Below are 19,405 nucleotides of genomic sequence, written 5' to 3'. Positions count from 1 at the left end.
CAGTCAAATTGGGGCAGTCTGGATATCCTGAAGGTAAGAGTTAGGTGCCGAAGGCAGCATTGAAGAGGTGGGCTTTAAGCAAAGACTTGAAGATGGGCAGGGAGGGGGCTTGACGTAAGGGCTCAGGAAGGTTGTTCCAGGCATAGGGTGAGGCGAGGCAGAATGGGCGGAGCCTGGAGTTGGCAGTGGTGGAGAAGGGTACTGAGAGGAGGGATTTGTCCTGTGAACGGAGGTTTCGGGTGGGAACATAAGGGGAGATGAGGGTAGAGAGGTAGTGAGGGGCAGCAGACTGAGTACATTTGTAGGTAAGAAGGAGAAGCTTGAACTGAATGCAGTATCGGATTGGAAGCCAGTGAAGTGACCTGAGAAGAGGGGTGATATGAGTATATCGGTTCTGGCGGAATATAAGACGTGCAGCAGAGTTCTGAACAGATTGAAGGGGGGATAGATGGCTAAGTGGGAGTCCGGTGAGGAGTAAGTTGCAGTAGTCAAGGCGAGAGGTAATGAGAGCGTGGACGAGAGTTCGGGTGGTGTGTTCAGAGAGGAAAGGGCGAATTTTGCTGATGTTGAAGAGGAAGAAGCGACAGGTCTTGGCTATCTGCTGGATGTGTGCCGAGGAGAGGGAGGAGTCGAAGATGACTCCGAGGTTGTGGGCAGATGAGACTGGGAGGATGAGGGTGTTATCAACTGAGATAGAAAGTGGAGTGCCTATGGTAACACGAACGAGGGCGGAGACCGGCGCCCAGGTAAGACAGAGCCACACAGCAGTTGCTGCTAAAGGAAAGAGAGCATTTATTAAAGCCGTTAGGTCAGGGGTCCTGTTCCATTCACAGGTAACATAGGGGGGCATTTTCGAAAGGGATGTCCAAGTTTTCATGAGGACGTCCTTGCAAATAATGCAGCGTCTCTGTATCATCTCTAAAAGACAAAACATTTTGTCTTTTTAGAGACGATACAGAGACGCTGCATTATTTGCATCATTTCGTTTAAAAGTCTTTATCAAGACTACATGGATAATATCCACCTTTTTCATACAACGTGAATTATTTAAGGCTCCTGAGGCAGGCCTGTGGCCGAAACACAGTACTATGTCGAGTCTGCAAATAAAGCTGTTTCCTTTATCACCATAGTCCCGTTTCCCTGGAGTCATTGGTCCACTTCCTGTTTTGACGACTAAAATTAATATGCACATATTTTGTAAGTTTGGGGCCAGGTTCTGAATATGGTGCCTGAAAACTCTGTGAGGAATAAATTTCCATGTAAGAGTATTCTATAAGCCGCACCTATATTTAAGTGTGGTATATAGAATAGACTTAGTTGATATCACGTGCTTAAAAGTACGTGCATCTATTTTCACCAGCTTTAGGTGCACAGGGCCATATTCTATAACTACGCATGTAAATTTGGGAATGCTCCTTTCCCCACCCATAACCACACCCCTTTTTGGCTGCACGCATTACAAATTAGGTGCAGTGCGTTACAGAATACGCTTAGTGTGTAAATTCTAATTACTGCCAATTAGCGCTCATTGTTCATTAAGACTTGTTATCAATGCTGATTAGCTTGTTAAGCCAATTAAGTTATGTACATTGTTATAGAATACACTTGGATTTCGGCACGGAACACTAGGCGCTATATATATATAGCATCCGTGGGTTGGCGCCTATCTGTAGGCACAAATTTATAAATTTGCCTTTCATGCCCCTTTTTTTTAAGAGGTATAAGTGTATATGAAATGTCAAGCCCATTTTACAACATTTACACATACGGATTTTTCAAAAAGGTAAGAGAGGCTTCCCTACAACTTACAGCCGCTCATTACTAACTTATTCTCTTAATCTGTATAGGTTTGCACATAAATTAGACAATTACCGTATTTTTCGGACTATAAGACGCACCGGACCATAAGACGCACCTAGGTTTTAGAGGAGGGAAATAGGAAAAAAAAATTTTTCCTCTTTCCCTCCTCTAAAACCTAGGTGCTCCGGTGCGTCTTGTCCGGGTTTTGGACCTCCGTCCCGTACTTACAGGATTCCGTGTTCCCTGGTGGTCTAGTGACGTCGGGGCAGGAAAGAGCCCCCTCTTTCCTGCCCATCGCGCTGCTCTCCGTGCTTCTCAATGCTTTCCGACGGTCTCGGCGAGATTCAAAATGGCCGCCGAGAATCTCGGCGGCCATTTTGAATCTCGCTGAGACCGTCGGAAAGCATTGAGAAGCACGGAGAGCAGCGCGATGGGCAGGAAAGAGGGGGCTCTTTCCTGCCCCGACGTCACTAGACCACCAGGGAACATGGAATCCTGTAAGTACAGAACGGAGGTCAAAAAACGCTACCTTCGGACTATAAGACGCACCCCCCATTTTCCTCCCAAATTTTGGGGGAAAAAAGTGCGTCTTATAGTCCGAAAAATACGGTAAGCATTATCGATCAATTATTGGTGTTAACAAGCATTTGATTGGCAGTAACTAGGAGCTCTGCGCAGGTCCGCCCTACACCGTATTCTGTACTTCATAGTGCACAACTCCAATGGGGACGGGGACGTGGCTATGGGAGGGGCATGGGTGCTCCCTAAAATTAGGCATGATGTTATAGAATACCTGAATTTGCCTGTCTAACCGTCATTAGTTGGGTGCAAGCATTTAGGCCAGCTTTTGGCAGACATAAGCGCCAGTACAGTTCCAGCCCGGACGAGTTAGATTTCTGTCTCTGTGCAACTCTCTAGTGCCTACCTGAAGGTGTGAGTTTGTAGAACTGCCTTTCACATGACAACATAATACAAACCAACAACAAACAATGAGCCTAGTGTTCAGAAAATGCTCAGCGCCTACATTTATGCTCCTAAGGCATAGAAACATGACAGCAGATAAAGGCCATATGACCCATCCAGTCTGCCCATCCTCTGTAACCCCTAATTCTTCCTGTTCCTAAGCGATCCCACATGCTTATCCCATGAACAGTCCTCGACTCCACCACCTCCACCGGGAGGCCATTCCACGCCTCCACCACCCTTTCTGTGAAATAATACTTCCTTGGGTTACTCCTAAGCCTATTCCCATTATGACATCACAATATGAGCTCTGGTTACCAGAGACTGAAACTCTTCACACTAAGGGGGGAAAGTAAGGCAATAATAGGACAATTGAGCCATTGTGACATCACTGATGAGGTTGGCTCTTAGGCATTGGTGGAATAGAAACATGACTGCAGATAAAGGCCATATGACCCATCCAGTCTGCCCATCCTCTGTAACCCCTAATTCTTCCTGTTCCTAAGCGATCCCACATGCTTATCCCATGACACAGTCCTCGACTCCACCACCTCCACCGGCAGGCCATTCCACGCCTCCACCACCCTTTCTGTGAAATAATACTTCCTTAGGTTACTCCTAAGCCTATTCCCATTATGACATCACAATATGAGCTCTGGTTACCAGAGACTGAAACTCTTCACACTAAGGGGGGAAAGTAAGCCAAGAATGGGACAATTGAGCCATTGTGACATCACTGATGAGGTTGGCTCTTAGGCATTGGTGGAATAGAAACATAGAAACATGACGGCAGATAAAGGCCATATGACCCATCCTCTGTAACCTCTAATTCTTCCTGTTCCTAAGCGATCCCACATGCTTATCCCATGCCTTTTTAAATTCTGGAACAGTCCTCAAATCCACCACCTTCACCGGGAGGCCATTCCACGCCTCCACCACCCTTTCTGTGAAATAATAGTTCCTTAGGTTACTCCTAAGCCTATTCCTCTTATCTTTGTCATATGCCCCTCGCTGCGTACGCCTTGTAGCGCTATAAAAATGCTAAATAGTAGTAGTAGTAGTAGTAGCTCTCCTTCATTTGAAAAAGGCTCTTTTCCTGTACATAAATGCCCTTGAGATATTTAAACGTTTCTATCATGTCTCCTCTCTCCTCTCTTCATAAGGCAGGCTCATAAATTTATACCCAATTTTCAGTCAAATTTAGGAGCATAATGTTTCATCTGAAAAATCATCCTAATCTAGGAGCTTAAAAGTTTTATGCTTATAAATATAGGTCTACCATTCGTTTGTCTGGAATTATGAGCCTAATATAATTGAGTCAGGGTTATCGCGTTAATGCAGCAATCCAGGTCCTGGCACACAGGATCCAGAGACGACAGACCGAGGGAGGAACAATCAGACACAGGAAAGTGAGGGGGCAGGCAGGGGGGGATGGCCTGAATGGAGGAGGGGTGCGGCATGGCAGCTCAGGTGTGGGAGGGTAGGCAGGCAGTACTGCCCAGGGCCAGCCGTGTCTCTCGGTGGCCCTGCCTGTTCCCACCCACTTTTTATGCTCCAAAAGTTGAGATTAGTGAAATTTTGAGTAAAACTTTATGCACGCAGCCCCAGTACATTTTCAAAAAAGGCCTATTTAGCAGCATAACCAGTGGTGTGCTGGAGCAGGCTTTCATAGGCTCACAAGAATTTTGGGAGCCGGTTGTTAAAGTAGGGCCCTCCATGGCTACTTTAACAACTGGCTCCCAAAATGTGGACTTGGGCCCCCTGCTGAATTTTCTTTTACTTTGCTGGTGGGGATGCTGAGCCCTGCCAGCCAAGTAAGTAGACTGCTGCTGCTCCCAGCTCTTTGTTTCCAGCTCTGAGCAGCAGGCTGGGACTTCTCCAGCATGTGTGAGAAGTTTCAGCATGCTGCTCAGAGCAAGATGTTGGGAGTGGTGGCAGTCCATTTATTGGTTGCCAGCAAAGGTATGCCTAGCGTGCCCGCACGAAGTGAGGGAGGAGAGAGAGGCAAGTGTTGCTCCCCCACCCGGCCACCCCTGGCCCTTCCAACTGCAGAGCTGGCTACATCCGGAGAAAGAGCCTGTTGTTAAAAATTTACCAGCACACCCCTGAGCATAACTCTCAAAGTTAGGAGCCCAAATCCTTTGAATATCAAGCCCAGTGTTTCCCTTGTGCTCAGGGTTCCTAGAGTTTTTCCCTATTTTGACCGGCTGCACCTCTGCCTGTGCAGGTGACAGAACTCTGTTGTTTCAGATGGGGCATGCTCTTCCCCTGCTTGGATTAACCCAGAATATGACTTCCCTTTCAGACTTTGCTCACAACAGGGCTCTGGGAGGGAGAAACTCAGAATAGAAAAGTGATTGCAGGTACACTTTATGATCACAAACAAAACAATGGGAAAAGGATGAGTCAGAAACAGAGGAGGTAACTTTGTAACAGCCCACAGGATTGAAAAGTACAAGCATGCTTTGATCTTTAAAATGATCCCAGTTTAGGGACCCACATACCATTTACAACAGGCGCATAGCCAGATTTCAAACTGGGAGGGGGAAAGCGGGAGAGGGGAGAGATGACAAAAAACATTTAAATACCTGTGTGGCATGAATGCACAGGAGGCAAGTCTTGCAATAGAAAAGAAATTCTAGAATAAGGGGATATAGGATGAAAGCGAAAAGGATAATATAGTAACATAGTAACTTTGAGGGGTATAATCGAACGGGGGCGCCCATCTCCGGGGCCGGCACCGGGAAGAGGCGGAGCCAACCATATAATCGAATAAGATGGGCGTCCATCTTTTGTTTCGATAATACGGTCGGGGCCGGCCAGATCTCAATGTTTAGGTCAACCTTAGAGATGGCCAACCTAAATGTTGAGCTCGCCGGACTTAGAGATGGCCGGCCTCGGTTTTCGCCGATAATGGAAACCGAGGCCGGCCATCTCAAAACTGGTCAAATGCAAGCCATTTGGTCATGGGAGGAGCCAGCATTTGTAATGCACTGATCCCCCTCACATGCCAGGACACCAACCGGGCACCCTAGGGGGCACTGCAGTGGACTTCAAAAATTGCTCCCAGGTGCATAGCTCCCTTACCTTGGATGCTGAGCCCCCCAAATCCTCCCCAAAACTCACTCTCCACAACTCTACACCACTACCATAGACCTAAGGGGTGAAGGGGGTCACCTACATGTGGGTACAGTGGGTTTCGGGTGGGTTTTGGAGGGCTCCCATTTACCACCACAAGTGTAACAGGTAGGGGGGATGGGCCTGGGTCCGCCTACCTGAAGTGCACTGCATCCACTAAAATTGCTCCAGGGACCTGCATACTGCTATCATGGAGCTGGGTATGACATTTCAGGCTGGCATAGAGGCTGGCAAAAACTGGGATCATTTTAATTTTTTTTTTAGGGTGGGAGGGGGTTAGTGACCACTGGGGGAGTAAGGGGAGATCATCTCTGATTCCCTCCGGTGGTCATCTGGTCAGTTTGGGCACCTTTTTGAGTCTTGGTCCTGAAAATAAATGGACCAAGTAAAGTCGGCCAAATGCTCGTCAGGGCCACCCTTCTTTTTTCCATTATCGGCCGAGGGCACCCATGTGTTAACCACACCCCCGTCCCACCTTCACTATGCCTCCGACACACCCCTTAAACGTTCGCCGCTCCTGCGATGGACTGCAGTTGAGGGCGGCCAAAATCGGCTTTCCATTATACCATTAGAAGGGCGCCCATCTCCCGATTTGTGTCGGAAGATAGGCGCCCTTCTCCTTCAAAAATAAGCAGGTACAGGCAGAGTCAGTAACGAAGAACAAAGTAGAGGAGAAGCACACTACTGAGCAAGTAACACCTACCAAAGTAGAAGCCAAAGCAAGGAGTCTAGGGAGAGCTCAGCTGATAAAAGTGCTGGCGTCTGACATCAGCAGGGAGAAAGGGGCACAGCCATAGGACAAGAGCAGGGGAAGGAGGAACCAGAAGACCAATAGGAGAGAAGCAAGGGAAGCCAGGCAGAGGGAAGAGAAGACCCAGGTGGGTGGAAGCAAAGCAATCAAGGAGCCTGTAGCCAGAGAAGAACCACACACACACGGCTCAGGGCTGTGCCAATCAAGTGTGCGTGTCGATGGGACCCTGCGCAGCCCGAGGATGCCGCTTGTGTTGAGGTAGGGGACATGACAGTACTGGAGTTGATATTCTATGTAAATCAGCACTAATTAAATAGGCTGAGCAGTAACAACCTTCATAACCCAAGTTAATATTTGATGATTATTTATTTAATCCCTACCCACAACCGCTTGGCTATTTTTATTTGCTGTGCGTCTTGTCTTTTTGTTTTAATTAGATTTGTAAACTTCAAGGAGCAAGGCCTCTTCATTGTGTGTCTGTACAGCACTTCCTACATCTGGTATGCACTATGCAAATTATTATGAATAATCTTCCTGCTTAATGAACTGCAGTGCTCCGTCTTCCTTCTCAGTCTCTTCTTAATCTCATTCCCCTCAGTCTGACTCTGAAGCTGGCTAATTTAGGACATGGGCTCTCACAGGCAGATGATCAAAAGCCCCGCACTGTTCCAAACAGCTCTGTAAAAATAGCGCTGGAACAGCGCAGGGCTTTACCGCACTTATGATCAGAGATAATTGCATGCAAATTTAAGCACACAATTGTGAGCATGCACTCAGGCACAATCCTCCTACACTTGTTTGACAGGTCTGGGCTGTCAAAAGCCCAGACCTGTCAAACACGGGGGCTGGAGGTCCATGGGACCACCAGACCCCAACTACCCCTGCCCGAGTCAAGTGAAATAGGGGAGGGGGGTTGGGTTGGGGTTCCTGCGGGGGGCTGCTGCGTTGGGAGAATGGGGGCCAGCTAGCATGCAAATGCAGTCTGGACAGAGCTCACCATTCCTCCCCAATGGTATGCAAACCCTAATGCCAGCTCCGAGCTGGCATAGGGTTTGCTGCGGCCAGCAAGCCAATCTTTGGCGCGCTGGCCGCTGATCATTGGGGATGAATACGTTTAGCCCTGTTTTGCATGCATTTGCATGCTAGTTGCATTCAGAGCCCGTGAGCACGTTGTTTCACATGCTCGGGGGCTCTGATCACGGGGCAGTAGCAAACACAGGCGCTAATATGGCGCTAACAGCCTCTAGCGCCTGCATTTGCTTCTGATCAGCGGCCCATAAGTGCCTTTGACTAGGGATGCCCCTGCCTCACGGCACGATTAATTGTATTAAAAAATTCAAATGACAAAGAAGTGTTATTCTTCATGGAAAAAAACATGCATAGTTGGGAAGAATTGTGCATTTTGAACTGCACGAACATTTTTTTGCAGTGTGAGCTAACCAAGAAACCTCAGCTCTGTCCAATAGGAGTAGAAATTGTAGATGAATCAGAGAACATTTGTATCTTCACATAGATGATTAACAGGACACTTGGCTTTAGAATGTGCCTGTTAACCCAGCAGAAGAGGATTGATTTGGACGGTGCAGATGGTTTCCCGGGCAACCTGCCACCATTCATTTCCAGTCTCTCATGTTTGTGACCTGGGACACCATTGTTGGCCCACACTGGACCAGTGCCAGAAGGGGAAGTTATTTATTGCTTATTTGGCGGCTAAAGTACTTGGTTGCCATAGCCATGACGAGGGGGGGGGGGTGAAAGTAGGTGCCCCTCCCCCTCTTCCCAACCTCAGATATTTCAAAGACTTGCAGCGGTTATGCGTCTTCATCTCCCAAGATTTTCACTGCAATCAGCTTTCAAATATAAGGAAAGCATTCTGCTAGTAATTTGGATAAACTTTTTCTCAATTTATTGTTAACATAGTCAGGTTGTGAATCATGTAGGATTGCACAATGGTTTCTAACCTTGGAAAATCCAGAGTTAACAAGTGAGATTAATCTAGAAAGCACAGGACTAAGCTGACAGTGCAGTACCCCAACTCTAGTCCAGTGTAGTATTACCGATCCATCACTGTATGAACCACAGAACACAATACAAATTCCTGGTACAATAATATTTAGCTGCAGCTGGGACGTTAGGAGTGAGTGTATGTATTTCAAAACTGCTAGTACAAGGTCTTCTTGGGAAAATAATTTTGCCAAGAGAACTGAAACTTTGGTGTCAGTAAATATCTCCGACAACCAACTTCACTAGAAACTTGAATTCTTGAAACAGAGTAAACATTGTGGCCTGGGTTTAATTACATGCACCGTTGTCTGTTTCTCTGGTATAGGAAGAATATGCTTACTAGTTCTTCATAGAATGCCATTAACTGAGTTGTGCTTTGACAAATGGAAGGATTCAGTTCATGGTCCTGTCCTTACACGATTTTGGCACCTAAGTTTTGACTGGGCACACTGATTTTGAACTAGAGTCCATAATGTGTGAAGGCTTTTGCAAATCACTGTTTCTTGGTTAAGCAAATGCATTTAATTTCCATAACCTGACTCTCCCAGTGATTATATGTGCTATTCTTGCCTCCATGACCAAACTCATTTGGGATCCAGACGAAAAGGTACTGTATGACTTTAGTGGGCATTAAGGAGAAGCTGGGAATGTGGTATTTATACAAGGTGGTAATGCCTCCTTGTGTGAAAAAAGAAAGGCCAAGGCAGATGAAGGATTAGATCAGTTGTGCGTAACTCCTTCCTCTTACAGTTTCAGCATCTGTGGAAAAGCAGCCAGTTCTGTGGGTGCCAGAGGGTGCTGAACCCCCGCAGTACTGAGCAGGCTTCCTCATTTATTTATTTATATTTCCAGGCATTTTATATAGTACACATTGATCCTGTACTAGCAACGAAGTGGTTTACAACAAGATAAAACAGACATTTCTGAGCTGGGGGGGGGGGGGGGGGGAAAGAGGGTACAGGGAAGGGTAATATCTGCTATGTTTGGTTCCTCCAATCTTTTTGAAATGTCTGTGTCTATGACCTCTCGATATATGTTTGCCAAGAGAATTCTGTGTCCCTTTCTTCCCAGCCTGAGAGAGCAAATGAGGGACAAAAAAAAATGTGTATGGGCCCAAACAGCTGTATGTAACTCGTCACTGTGTTTGGAAAACCCATATAGATTTATTGCATCTTCCCCATTCTATATTTTGTGTCTTAATTTCCACATGGAAATCGAAGCATATTTTATAACAATGCGTTTAACTTAATTGTTTAGCTAATCAGTCCTCTTAGATGTTAACAAGCAATTATCAGCACTAATTGGCATTAAGATTTACATGCACAACTCGCTAAGCGATTTCTATAAGAAGTGGAGGAGTAGCCTAGTGGTTAGTGCAGTGGACTTTGAGCCTGGGGAACTGAGTTCATTTCCCACTGCAGCTCCTTGTGACTCTGGGCAAGTCACTTAACCCTCCATTGCCCCTGGTACAAAATAAGTACCTGAATATATGTAAACCGCTTTGAATGTAGTTGCAAAAACCTCAGAAATGCGGTATATCAAGGCCCATTTCCCTTTCCTATAATGTGTGCGTAAATTCTAAATTGCATAGTTGAAAAGGGAGCATGGGTGGGGCGTGGGCGTTTCTATGCGCACTGGTATAGAATACACCCACTCTGCCAATGCCAAGTAAAACATGGCGTAAATGGCAATGACTAAATTTGGGCGTGTGGAGAGGCCTCAGCGTAATTCTCTACACCACATAGAAATTTAAGCCTATTCTATAAAATTTAAGCGTACTATAGAGAATACACCTAGGCATATTTTATTCCACGCAGAATTTTCAGGTGCCATATATAGAATCCAACCCTTTATGGACAAAATAATGTGCATGATAAATGTGCCATGTCCCAAATTCTTCAACATTCATAAACTGTGTAAATGATTGGAGAGGTTTTCCCCCAAGCCACATAAAGCCCAATACTCAAAGGGTTTGTGCTCTTAATTTTTGAGAATTCTCCTAATTTGGCTTCTTTGAGTTATGCTAATTTGGCATCAACAGTAGGTTGCGGCAGCAGGGGTGGATTTAGGGCAGAAGAAATAGCACCGATTTTCAGCACTAGGCTCATAAATCTAGGCGAATGAATGTCAGGCCTAAATTTTATAAGCGTGTGGGTAAACGTTGTTGGCAGTGGTCAGCATTTTTATAAACTGTCCACTGCCAGCTAATTTAGACCCCTAATATTTAGTGTCAGGCCATGTCTGGGCACAAGCTCTGTATATCTGGGTCAGTAGCAGTTTGTTTGTATATTAAAAGACTTGGAGGGGCATAATTGAAAGGGGCGCCCAAGTTTTCCTGAGGATGTCCTTGCAGGATATCCCCGCGAAGGGGTGGGGAAACCGGTATTATCGAAACAAGATGGGCGTCCATCTTTCGTTTCGATAATATGGTCGGGGATGCCCAAATCTTGACATTTAGGTCGTCCCTAGAGATGGTCGTCTTTAGACTTGGTCATTTCTGATTTTCGGCGATAGTGGAAACTAAGGACGCCCATCTCAGAAGCGACCAAATGCAAGGGGAGAGATGACAAAAAACATTTAAATACCTGTGTGGCATGAATGCACAGGAGGCAAGTCGTGCAATAGAAATTCTAGAATAAGGGGATATAGGATGAAAGCGAAAAGGATAACATAGTAACTCTGAGGAGCATAATCGAACGGGGGGCGCCCATCTCCGGGGCCGGCACCAGGAAGAGGCGGAGCCAACCATATAATCAAACAAGATGGGCGTCCATCTTTCGTTTCGATAATACGGTCAGGGCCGGCCAAATCTCAACCTTAGAGATGGTCGACCTAAATGTTGAGGTCGCTGGACTTAGAGATGGCCGGCCTCGGTTTTCGCCGATAATGGAAACCGAGGCCGGCCATCTCAAAACCGGCCAAATGCAAGCCATTTGGTCGTGGGAGGAGCCAGCATTCGTAGTGCACTGGTCCCCCTGCCATGCCAGGACACCAACCGGGCACCCTAGGGGGCACTGCAGTGGACTTTAGAAATTGCTCCCAGGTACATAGCTCCCTTACCTTGTGTGCTGACCCCCCACCCAAACCCACTACCCACCACTGTACACCACTACTACAGTGAAGGGGGGCACCTAGATGTGGGTACATTGGGTTTGTTGTGGGTTTTGGAGGGCTCACATTTACCACCACAAGTGTAACAGGTGTGGAGTGGGGGGGATGAGCCTGGGTCTGCCTGCCTGAAGTGTACTGCACCCACTAAAACTGCTCCAGGGACCTGCATACTGCTGTCATGGAGCTGGGTATGATATTTGAGGCTGGCATAGAGTCCAATATTAAAAAAAAAAAAGTTTTTTTTGAGGGTGGGAGGGGGTTAGTGACCACTGGGGGAGTAAGGGGAGGTCATCTCTGATTCTTTCCGGTGGTCATCTGGTCAGTTCGGGCACCTTTTCGTGGCTTGGTCGTAAGAAAAAAAGGACCAAGTAAAGTCATCCAAGTGCTCATCAGGGACGCCCTTTTTTTTCCAAAATGGGTCGAGGTCACCCATGTGTTAGGCACGCCCATTCTGGGAGGGAGCCCTTACCGCCACCCATTGCGGAGGCGGTAAGGGCTCCTGCGCTAACCTGGTGGTAACCGGGCACAGTTCGGTGCTACAAAAATAAATACATTTTTGTAGCAGCGGAAATGATGGTGCGGTAGGAGTGGGAAGTACCGCCGGGCTTCTGCGGTAGCCTGGCGGTACTTCCATTATAGCGAGCGGTATGCCCGCATTGGACTTACTGCCGCTTAGTAAAAGCCCTCAATTCTCACCACATCCCATTGGCTAATATACAACATTTCTCACTTTTGAATTGTATTGAGGAGAGGGACATTGGATTCTCCCTGCTAAATACACCACCTAAGGTACATTTCTTCAATGGCAGTAAATTAAATCCTCAAAAAAGAAATAATCCAGATAGTCTTGAGTCAAACCAACTCTTGGTGACCAAAACAATCAGGGACCTCCCTCCTGATTTTCTTGGTATGATAACAGGAGTGGTTTGCCAATGCCTTCTCCTGCACAGTGTATGCGGCATCACTATGTCTCTACTGCCCAACATGGGGGAAGGTTATGATTCGAACGGCCAGAACCTGCCCAGCATTGGATCCAAGGTAATGGAGGGTTAAGTGACTTGTCGAAGGCCACAAGAAGCTGCTTTGAGGATTTGAATCTAAGTCTACTCTACTCTTCTACTCCAAATAATTAGGGAGAGCTGACCTATTCATAGATTTGGCCAATTTAATCCATGGCACGTGTGAAATCTATGGCTTTTCCTAATGTGATCGTTTCTAGGAGGCTCGGAAGCAGCAGTAGAATTTCATGTACAAATTTGAAAGGGATACAGCTTGTTTACAAAGACAGTCTGCATAATGTTGGCAAACATTGGCACCAAGTATTATGAAGCCATCTGGCCTCTGTCTAACAGGGCATTTATATATCTAAATGAGTTTCTTTTCCTTTTTTTTTTTCCCCCTACTGCTCTTTTAAATGTAAACCTCGGTCTTTTTAGTCTTGTTCTGATGCAGGAGCTTGATTGGCTGCAATGTCTCAGGACATAGGATCAACTGCATGTTGGGAGGTCTCTCACTTCTGGCGTATCTGAGGTTCGGCAGTAGGGGGGGCAGGGGCTAGAGTGAGGGGGCACATTATAGCCCCCCCCAGGCCACCGTTAACCCTCCCCCCCTACCGCCGTTAACCCTCCCCTGCCTACCACCGTCAACCCTTTCCCCGCCTACCGCCATCATCTACCCCCGAGGTCCGCTTCCTCCTGCCGGTTTAAAAAAATATTACTTCAGCTGGCGGGGGACCCCAACCTCCGCCAGCCCAGCCGAGGTCTTGTTTGAGTTCTTCATCCTCGTGCTGTGAAAGCTGCATCCCTTCCAGTTGGACGGAGTCTGACGTCGCAGCACGTTGTATAAGAGTGTGAGAGAGAGTTTTTTCTCCTTTTAAGTTCACTGTAAAGGCAGGTAACAAGCCATTGGGAGTAGCATGTCTTCAGAGACAGCACCACGGGCCCCAAGCAAGAAAGACCAAAGCATTCTCAAGATAGAATTCCAGATAAGAAGTGATTACTTCTGCACCTCTAAAGAAAATAACATAATATTTTGGGACTTGGCTAGCTCTGCGGAAGAGTTTTCTTTATACCTACCTGAAAGGGTCTGGTGCATCTTAGTTAGGGAACCTGAAAGATAAAATAACAACACAAAGGATCAGTCCTTTAGAGGATAATTTGGAGATAATAAAAGAGTGAAAAGTTGAAGTAAGAGAAAAGTTATTAAGTTAAGAAAGGTTATACTTATTAAGATTCCTGGTTGTATCTGAATTCGCTGAATTTGTTGATGCATGGAGTGGAGGAGTGGCCTAGTGGTTAGGGTGGTGGACTTTGGTCCTGGGGAACTGAGGAACTGAGTTTGATTCCCACTTCAGGCACAGGCAGCTCCTTGTGACTCTGGGCAAGTCACTTAACCCTCCATTGCCCCATGTAAGCCGCATTGAGCCTGCCAAGAGTGGGAAAGCGCAGAGTACAAATGTAACAAAAATTAAATAGATACTATTGGAGATTCTACATGGAATGCTGCTATTCCACTAGCAACATTCCATGTAGAAGGCTGCACAGGCTTCTGTTTCTGTGAGTCTGATGTCCTGCATGTACGTGCAGGACGTCAGACTCACAGAAGCAGAAGCCTGCGCGGCCACATTGGTGATCTGCAAGGGCCGACTTCTACATGGAATGTTGCTAGTGGAATAGCAACATTCCATGTAGAATCTCAAATAGTAGCAACAGCAACAGAATCTCAATAGTAGCAACATTCCATCAAAATTCTCCAATGGTAGCAACATTCCATGTAGAAGTAGCAACAGTGGAGGAGTGGCCTAGTGGTTAAGGTGGTGGACTTTGGTCCTGGGGAACTGAGTTCAATTCCCATTTCAGGCACAGGCAGCTCCTTGTCACTTAACCCTCCATTGCCCCATGTAAGCCGCATTGAGCCTGCCATGAGTGAGAAAGCGCAGGGTACAAATGTAACAAAAAAAAAATTCTAGTATGTATTTTCCAAAGAAGAAGTTTAATGGAAACTTTAATAAAGTCATTTACATTAACATTATTGTGCAATTCTTACCTTATGCATTTTTAAAAAACTGCACTTTGTACGTAAGTGTGCATCTCAACACCTTTGCACTTTAATAGTTTGTAATGCAGCTGCATATTTTTTAATCCAGATTTTAAAGTCATATTTTAAACTATATTAACATTTTAATAACAAATGTTCTATTTATACATCTTGTGCAATAAAAAATATTGTTAAACATCACATTATTGTCTTTTTCTTGAGAATTCCCTATGTGGTGTTGATTTATAGGGAAACCCAAAGGCTGTGACGTATTTGCACTCAAAAGTTGTAATACCATCTCAAACCACTAGGGCGTCCACAATAGTTCTTGTGAATAATTTGAAACCCATATTGAATAGCCAGATACTCTAGGACAATGTAAAGAACTACTAAGTTAATTGCTTTGTTTCAATGGTGGTTTAAAAAAAAAAATACATGTATAAATGTGTCTACTAAGACATCAGATAGTCTTCAAAGCAAAGAAATATTGTGGCTCTTTTAAGACTTAAGGACCCTTTAACTGAAGGGTTGGTGTGTGGCCATGGGCGTTCTGTGCGCCAATCCAAAACTTGCCAGGCTACCACAGGAACCTGGTGATAATTTCGCCCCCAGTGCGTGCCATTTCTGGTGCTACGGAATATAGGCCTGTAATTTGTACGGCTGGAGTTACCACCGGGTTAGTGCAGGAGTCCTTACAGCTACCTCAATGGCAGGGGCGTATCTGCGTGGGGCCTCAGGGGCCTGGGCCCCCGCAGATTTCGCCCTGGACCCCCCTACCGCTGCCAACCCTCCCCCTCCGTTGCTCGCCTACCTTCGCTGGCGGGGGACCCCAACCCCCGCCAGCCGAGGTCCGCGTCCTCCTGCCGCTGCCGGCTGCCTGTGGTCCTTTAATTCTTCCATTGAAGCAGTGGCGCCGACGAAAGTTTCTTTTGAGTCTGACGTCGCTGCACGTTGTACGTGCAGGACGTCAGACTCAGAAATTGTTTCTGAGTCTGACGTCCTGCACGTACAACGTGCAACGTGCAGCGACGTCAGATTCAAAAGAAACTTTTTCGTCGGCGCCAGCTTCAATGGAAGAATGAAAGGACCAAAGGCAGCCGGCAGCGGCAGGAGGACGCGGACCTCGGCTGGCGGGGGTTGGGGTCCCCCGCCAGCGAAGGTAGGCGAGCAACGGAGGGGGAGGGTTAGCAATGGCAGCGGCTGGGGGAGGGGGATCGGCAATGGCGGCGGCGGCGGCGGCGGCGGGGGGGGGGGCTATAATGTGCCCCCCCTCTCTGGCCCTGGCCCCCCCTACCGCCGCAGTTCAGATACGCCCCTGCTCAATGGGTGGTGGTAAGTGCTCCCCCTGAAATGGCCATGCAGCAAGTGCGAACTTAACTGCATGGCCATTCCATTTTACCCACTGCAGTAAAAGGGGACTCTGCGTGTGGCAGAAGCACATGGTGCAGCTTAGTAAAAGGGCCCTAAGATATTAATATTTATTTATTTAGAGTTTGCTCACATCTTTTTCAGTAGTAGCTCAAGTTGAGTCACATTCAGGTACACTGGATATATCTCTGTCCCAGGAGGGCTCACAATTGTCACGTCTTGTCCTTGTTTCCTAAAACTCACCCTGTTACGTTGTTTTTAATGCACTATGCTGCAGTGAGTTAGGATGGTGTACCCTCATAAGCTCCTGAAGCTTTAGGAACAGAGATATTCAATAAACCCAATGGAAGAAGTGTGATAGTTTGTTCAACTTGGGAAAATCCAGAGGTTTTGTCAACCAATATGTTGAACCATTTTGATAGGAAATCTGTATCAGTTCTTTTGAAATGGATTTTGCTGGATAGATGGATTCGCTTCTTAGATGATCTGAATATCCAAAGGGAATTATGGTAGGTCTGGAGATTCACTTTTGGATTTTCTAAACATTCAAAGTAGAATTTTGGGGGGGATTTAATTTACTTTCATCCATAACTGCTAGAAAAGATTGGACACATTTTTCCAGAAGATCAGGGTAAAATCCAGAATTTCTGGTGAACTCCAAGCAGATTGAAATCTACCTGGCTCAACTTTTGATTGTGAATTTTTTTGCACATTTCTACGTATGAATTCCTCAAAGAAAGTAAGGTACCAGTAGTACCAGGGGAGGGGAAGGAAGAGAAAACAGCAGGACCTCTACCTGAGTCAGTGCTGCTGCCTGCCCGCCACCGCAACTGCAAATACCTTCGCTGGCAGGGATCCCGAGACCCCACCAACAGAAGAGGTCTTCCTCCAGCGCTGCTCTTTCCTCTGCCGCATTGCCTGCTCCTGCTTTTTCTCTTGCATCACACATGCTCAGTTTCAAAACTGAGCATGCACGGCCTGAGGGGAAAAGCAGCCGCTTCTTGGCAGAGTGAAGAGCTCTTCTGCTGGGGGGGACCCCCTCCAGCCAAACCAGAGGCCTTGGCCCGAAGTCCTGCTGTGTCTGGGTTATCCCCAGCCTCAAAGGGGGGCCCCGGCACCGGAGTTTTTTTCTCTCCTGCTCCTGTTGGGACGCAATCACACGGATCCTGTCAGGAGCAGGAGAGAGAGACCTCAGCGCCGGGCCCCCATTGGAGGCTTAGGCCCAGGGATTTTTGCCCCCCCCCCCCCCCCCCCCCCCCCCCCCGCAGCTCTGTTTCAGGTGCTTCCTGTCCTTGCAAACATCTCCCTTAATCATTCTAAACTGGGGATTGCTTTAGCCTGTTGACTCATCCTCCTGTTCAAATTGACGAATGTTCTCCTTTCTATTAGGATTATGCTGTTCACCTGACCAGTGCGATCTGTGAATGGATTGTGGCGTTTGCTTTCATTTGCTTCTTCTTAACTTACATTAGGGATTTCCAGGTTGGTGCAAATTGGTTAAACAGTATGTACACTTAAAGGTATTGTTGGGTGAAAATATATAATAAGGGGTGACGTAAAACTAATTGCTGTAAGGGTGAAGAGGCAAGCGCTTTTTGAGGGGCATCTTTATAAGTATTTAGAACCAATATCAGATATGAAAGGAGACTTAAGCTCCCAGCCTGGGTCAATTAAGACCTCCCTGGAGGTGTGTGCAGCTAAAATTTTTGAATGTTCCATGCTGGGGGATCTTTTTCAGACCTGAAATGACAAGGAGGCTGCAGGCACCTTATAGACTAACCCAGGGGTAGGCAACTCCGGTCCTCGAGAGCTGCAGGCAGGTCAGGTTTTCAGGATATCCACAATGAATATGCAGGAGATAGATTTGCAAGCACTGCCTCCTTGGTATGCAAATCTATCTCCTGCATATTCATTGTGGATATCCTGAAAACCTGACCTGCCTGCGGCTCTCGAGGACTGGAATTAACCTGACCTGCCTGCGGCTCTCGAGGACTGGAATTGCCTACCTCTGGACTAACCGGTTTACTGAAGCGTGAGCTTTCAAGGGCAAGAGTCCACCTTTGCATCTGATGTGAGTTCCATCTGACAAAGCCTGTAAACCTGTGTTACAAAAATACAGTTCACGTTAACCTTAACATGGTTAATACATAGTGCGATCTGTGAACAGCTCTAGTAAAATGCTACTGCAGGTTTGTGAAAAGGGTTAAAAATGTATAAGACGATAAGAGAGACCAAGAAATACAACCAAAAGATAAATTACAGGCCAACAGATGACTTATGAGGACTCCAGCCATTCCCTTAATGATTTGCCCTAACACGCCTCCAGTCTCTATAAAACCCACTGTAAATAAACTAGTGCAATGGTTACTGTACTACAGCTGCTCAACGTTGACTTATTCAATATTACATTCTGCTGCTTCTGCTTTTTGCTCTAGGGAGTCACCTTGACTGTGTCAACAGAGATCCTTGATGACTTCAGATAACAGCAAATTGCTCTTATAATACCTGTCCAGCTCTCAGCTCTTTCCACGAGGGAAATCGTGCCCTGGATCGGAGAAGTCCGGCACCGCGCTGCCTCAGTTTTTCTGCACTGACATCCAGTACTTGACCAAAGACAGCAAATCAGGGAGAAAAAAAAAAGACCATTTATAATGTTTGTGGTATTTTAAAACTGTATTTCCTGGAGGCTTTGATTGGTCTCAGGAGCTAGGTATTTTTTAAATTTTAATATTGTGTGTATTTTTATGTTACTAAAGTGTGACAACAATCCACTAAGTCCCTGTGGACTAAGAAATCTACTGTCTATGGTTGGTTTATACCAGCCCTTTTTATAATGAAATTGTAACGCTTTTTTGTTCTCATTGGTAAAATATCTTTGATATGCTTTCATACAAGATGGTCTGATTAATTTTCTTTTTACTATACTGCCTGGGTTCGGGGCAAAAGTTGAGTAACATTTAGGAACTTCAGACTTAAAAGGCAAAAATCATAATTAATTATTTTTAGTGTTTAATAGCAGACCCCGCCGCCCTCAACCCTCCCCCCCCAAACATCTGAGCAAGTCAGTCAAAATGAGGGATATGAGGCGATTTTCCAAAGCACATGTTAGAGGGGAATCTTTCTATTGTGGTAGCTGCCCTGAATTACAAGTCCTCACCCCTCTCACCATATTCTCTTTTCTGCTTATTTAATACGTCAGTCTTTGAAAATAGTTACCATGGGCCGACACTGGTG

At 46.4% G+C, this 19,405-nt stretch overlaps 1 protein-coding gene across 3 annotated transcripts in view; it reads left to right on the top strand.

Annotated features, from left to right (window-relative positions):
- DRAM1 (DNA damage regulated autophagy modulator 1) overlaps positions 1-19,065 on the top strand; it is a 54,666-nt gene extending 35,601 nt beyond the window's left edge. For 2 of the 3 annotated variants that reach the window (XM_030215046.1, XM_030215045.1), the window contains 2 exons: positions 17,561-17,653; positions 18,607-19,065. In XM_030215046.1, the coding sequence (XP_030070906.1) occupies positions 17,561-17,653; positions 18,607-18,654 (141 nt within the window). In that variant the 3' untranslated portion in view covers positions 18,655-19,065. Of the gene's footprint in view, positions 1-9,204; positions 9,264-17,560; positions 17,654-18,606 lie in introns of all 3 variants that reach the window. The other variant, XM_030215044.1, reaches the window with a different exon arrangement.
- Positions 19,066-19,405: the final 340 nt, after the last annotated feature.

This window comes from Microcaecilia unicolor, chromosome 9 (assembly GCF_901765095.1).
Source record: "Microcaecilia unicolor chromosome 9, aMicUni1.1, whole genome shotgun sequence".
Taxonomy (NCBI): Eukaryota; Metazoa; Chordata; class Amphibia; order Gymnophiona; family Siphonopidae; genus Microcaecilia; species Microcaecilia unicolor.
This window is presented reverse-complemented; position numbering and strand designations above follow the sequence as displayed.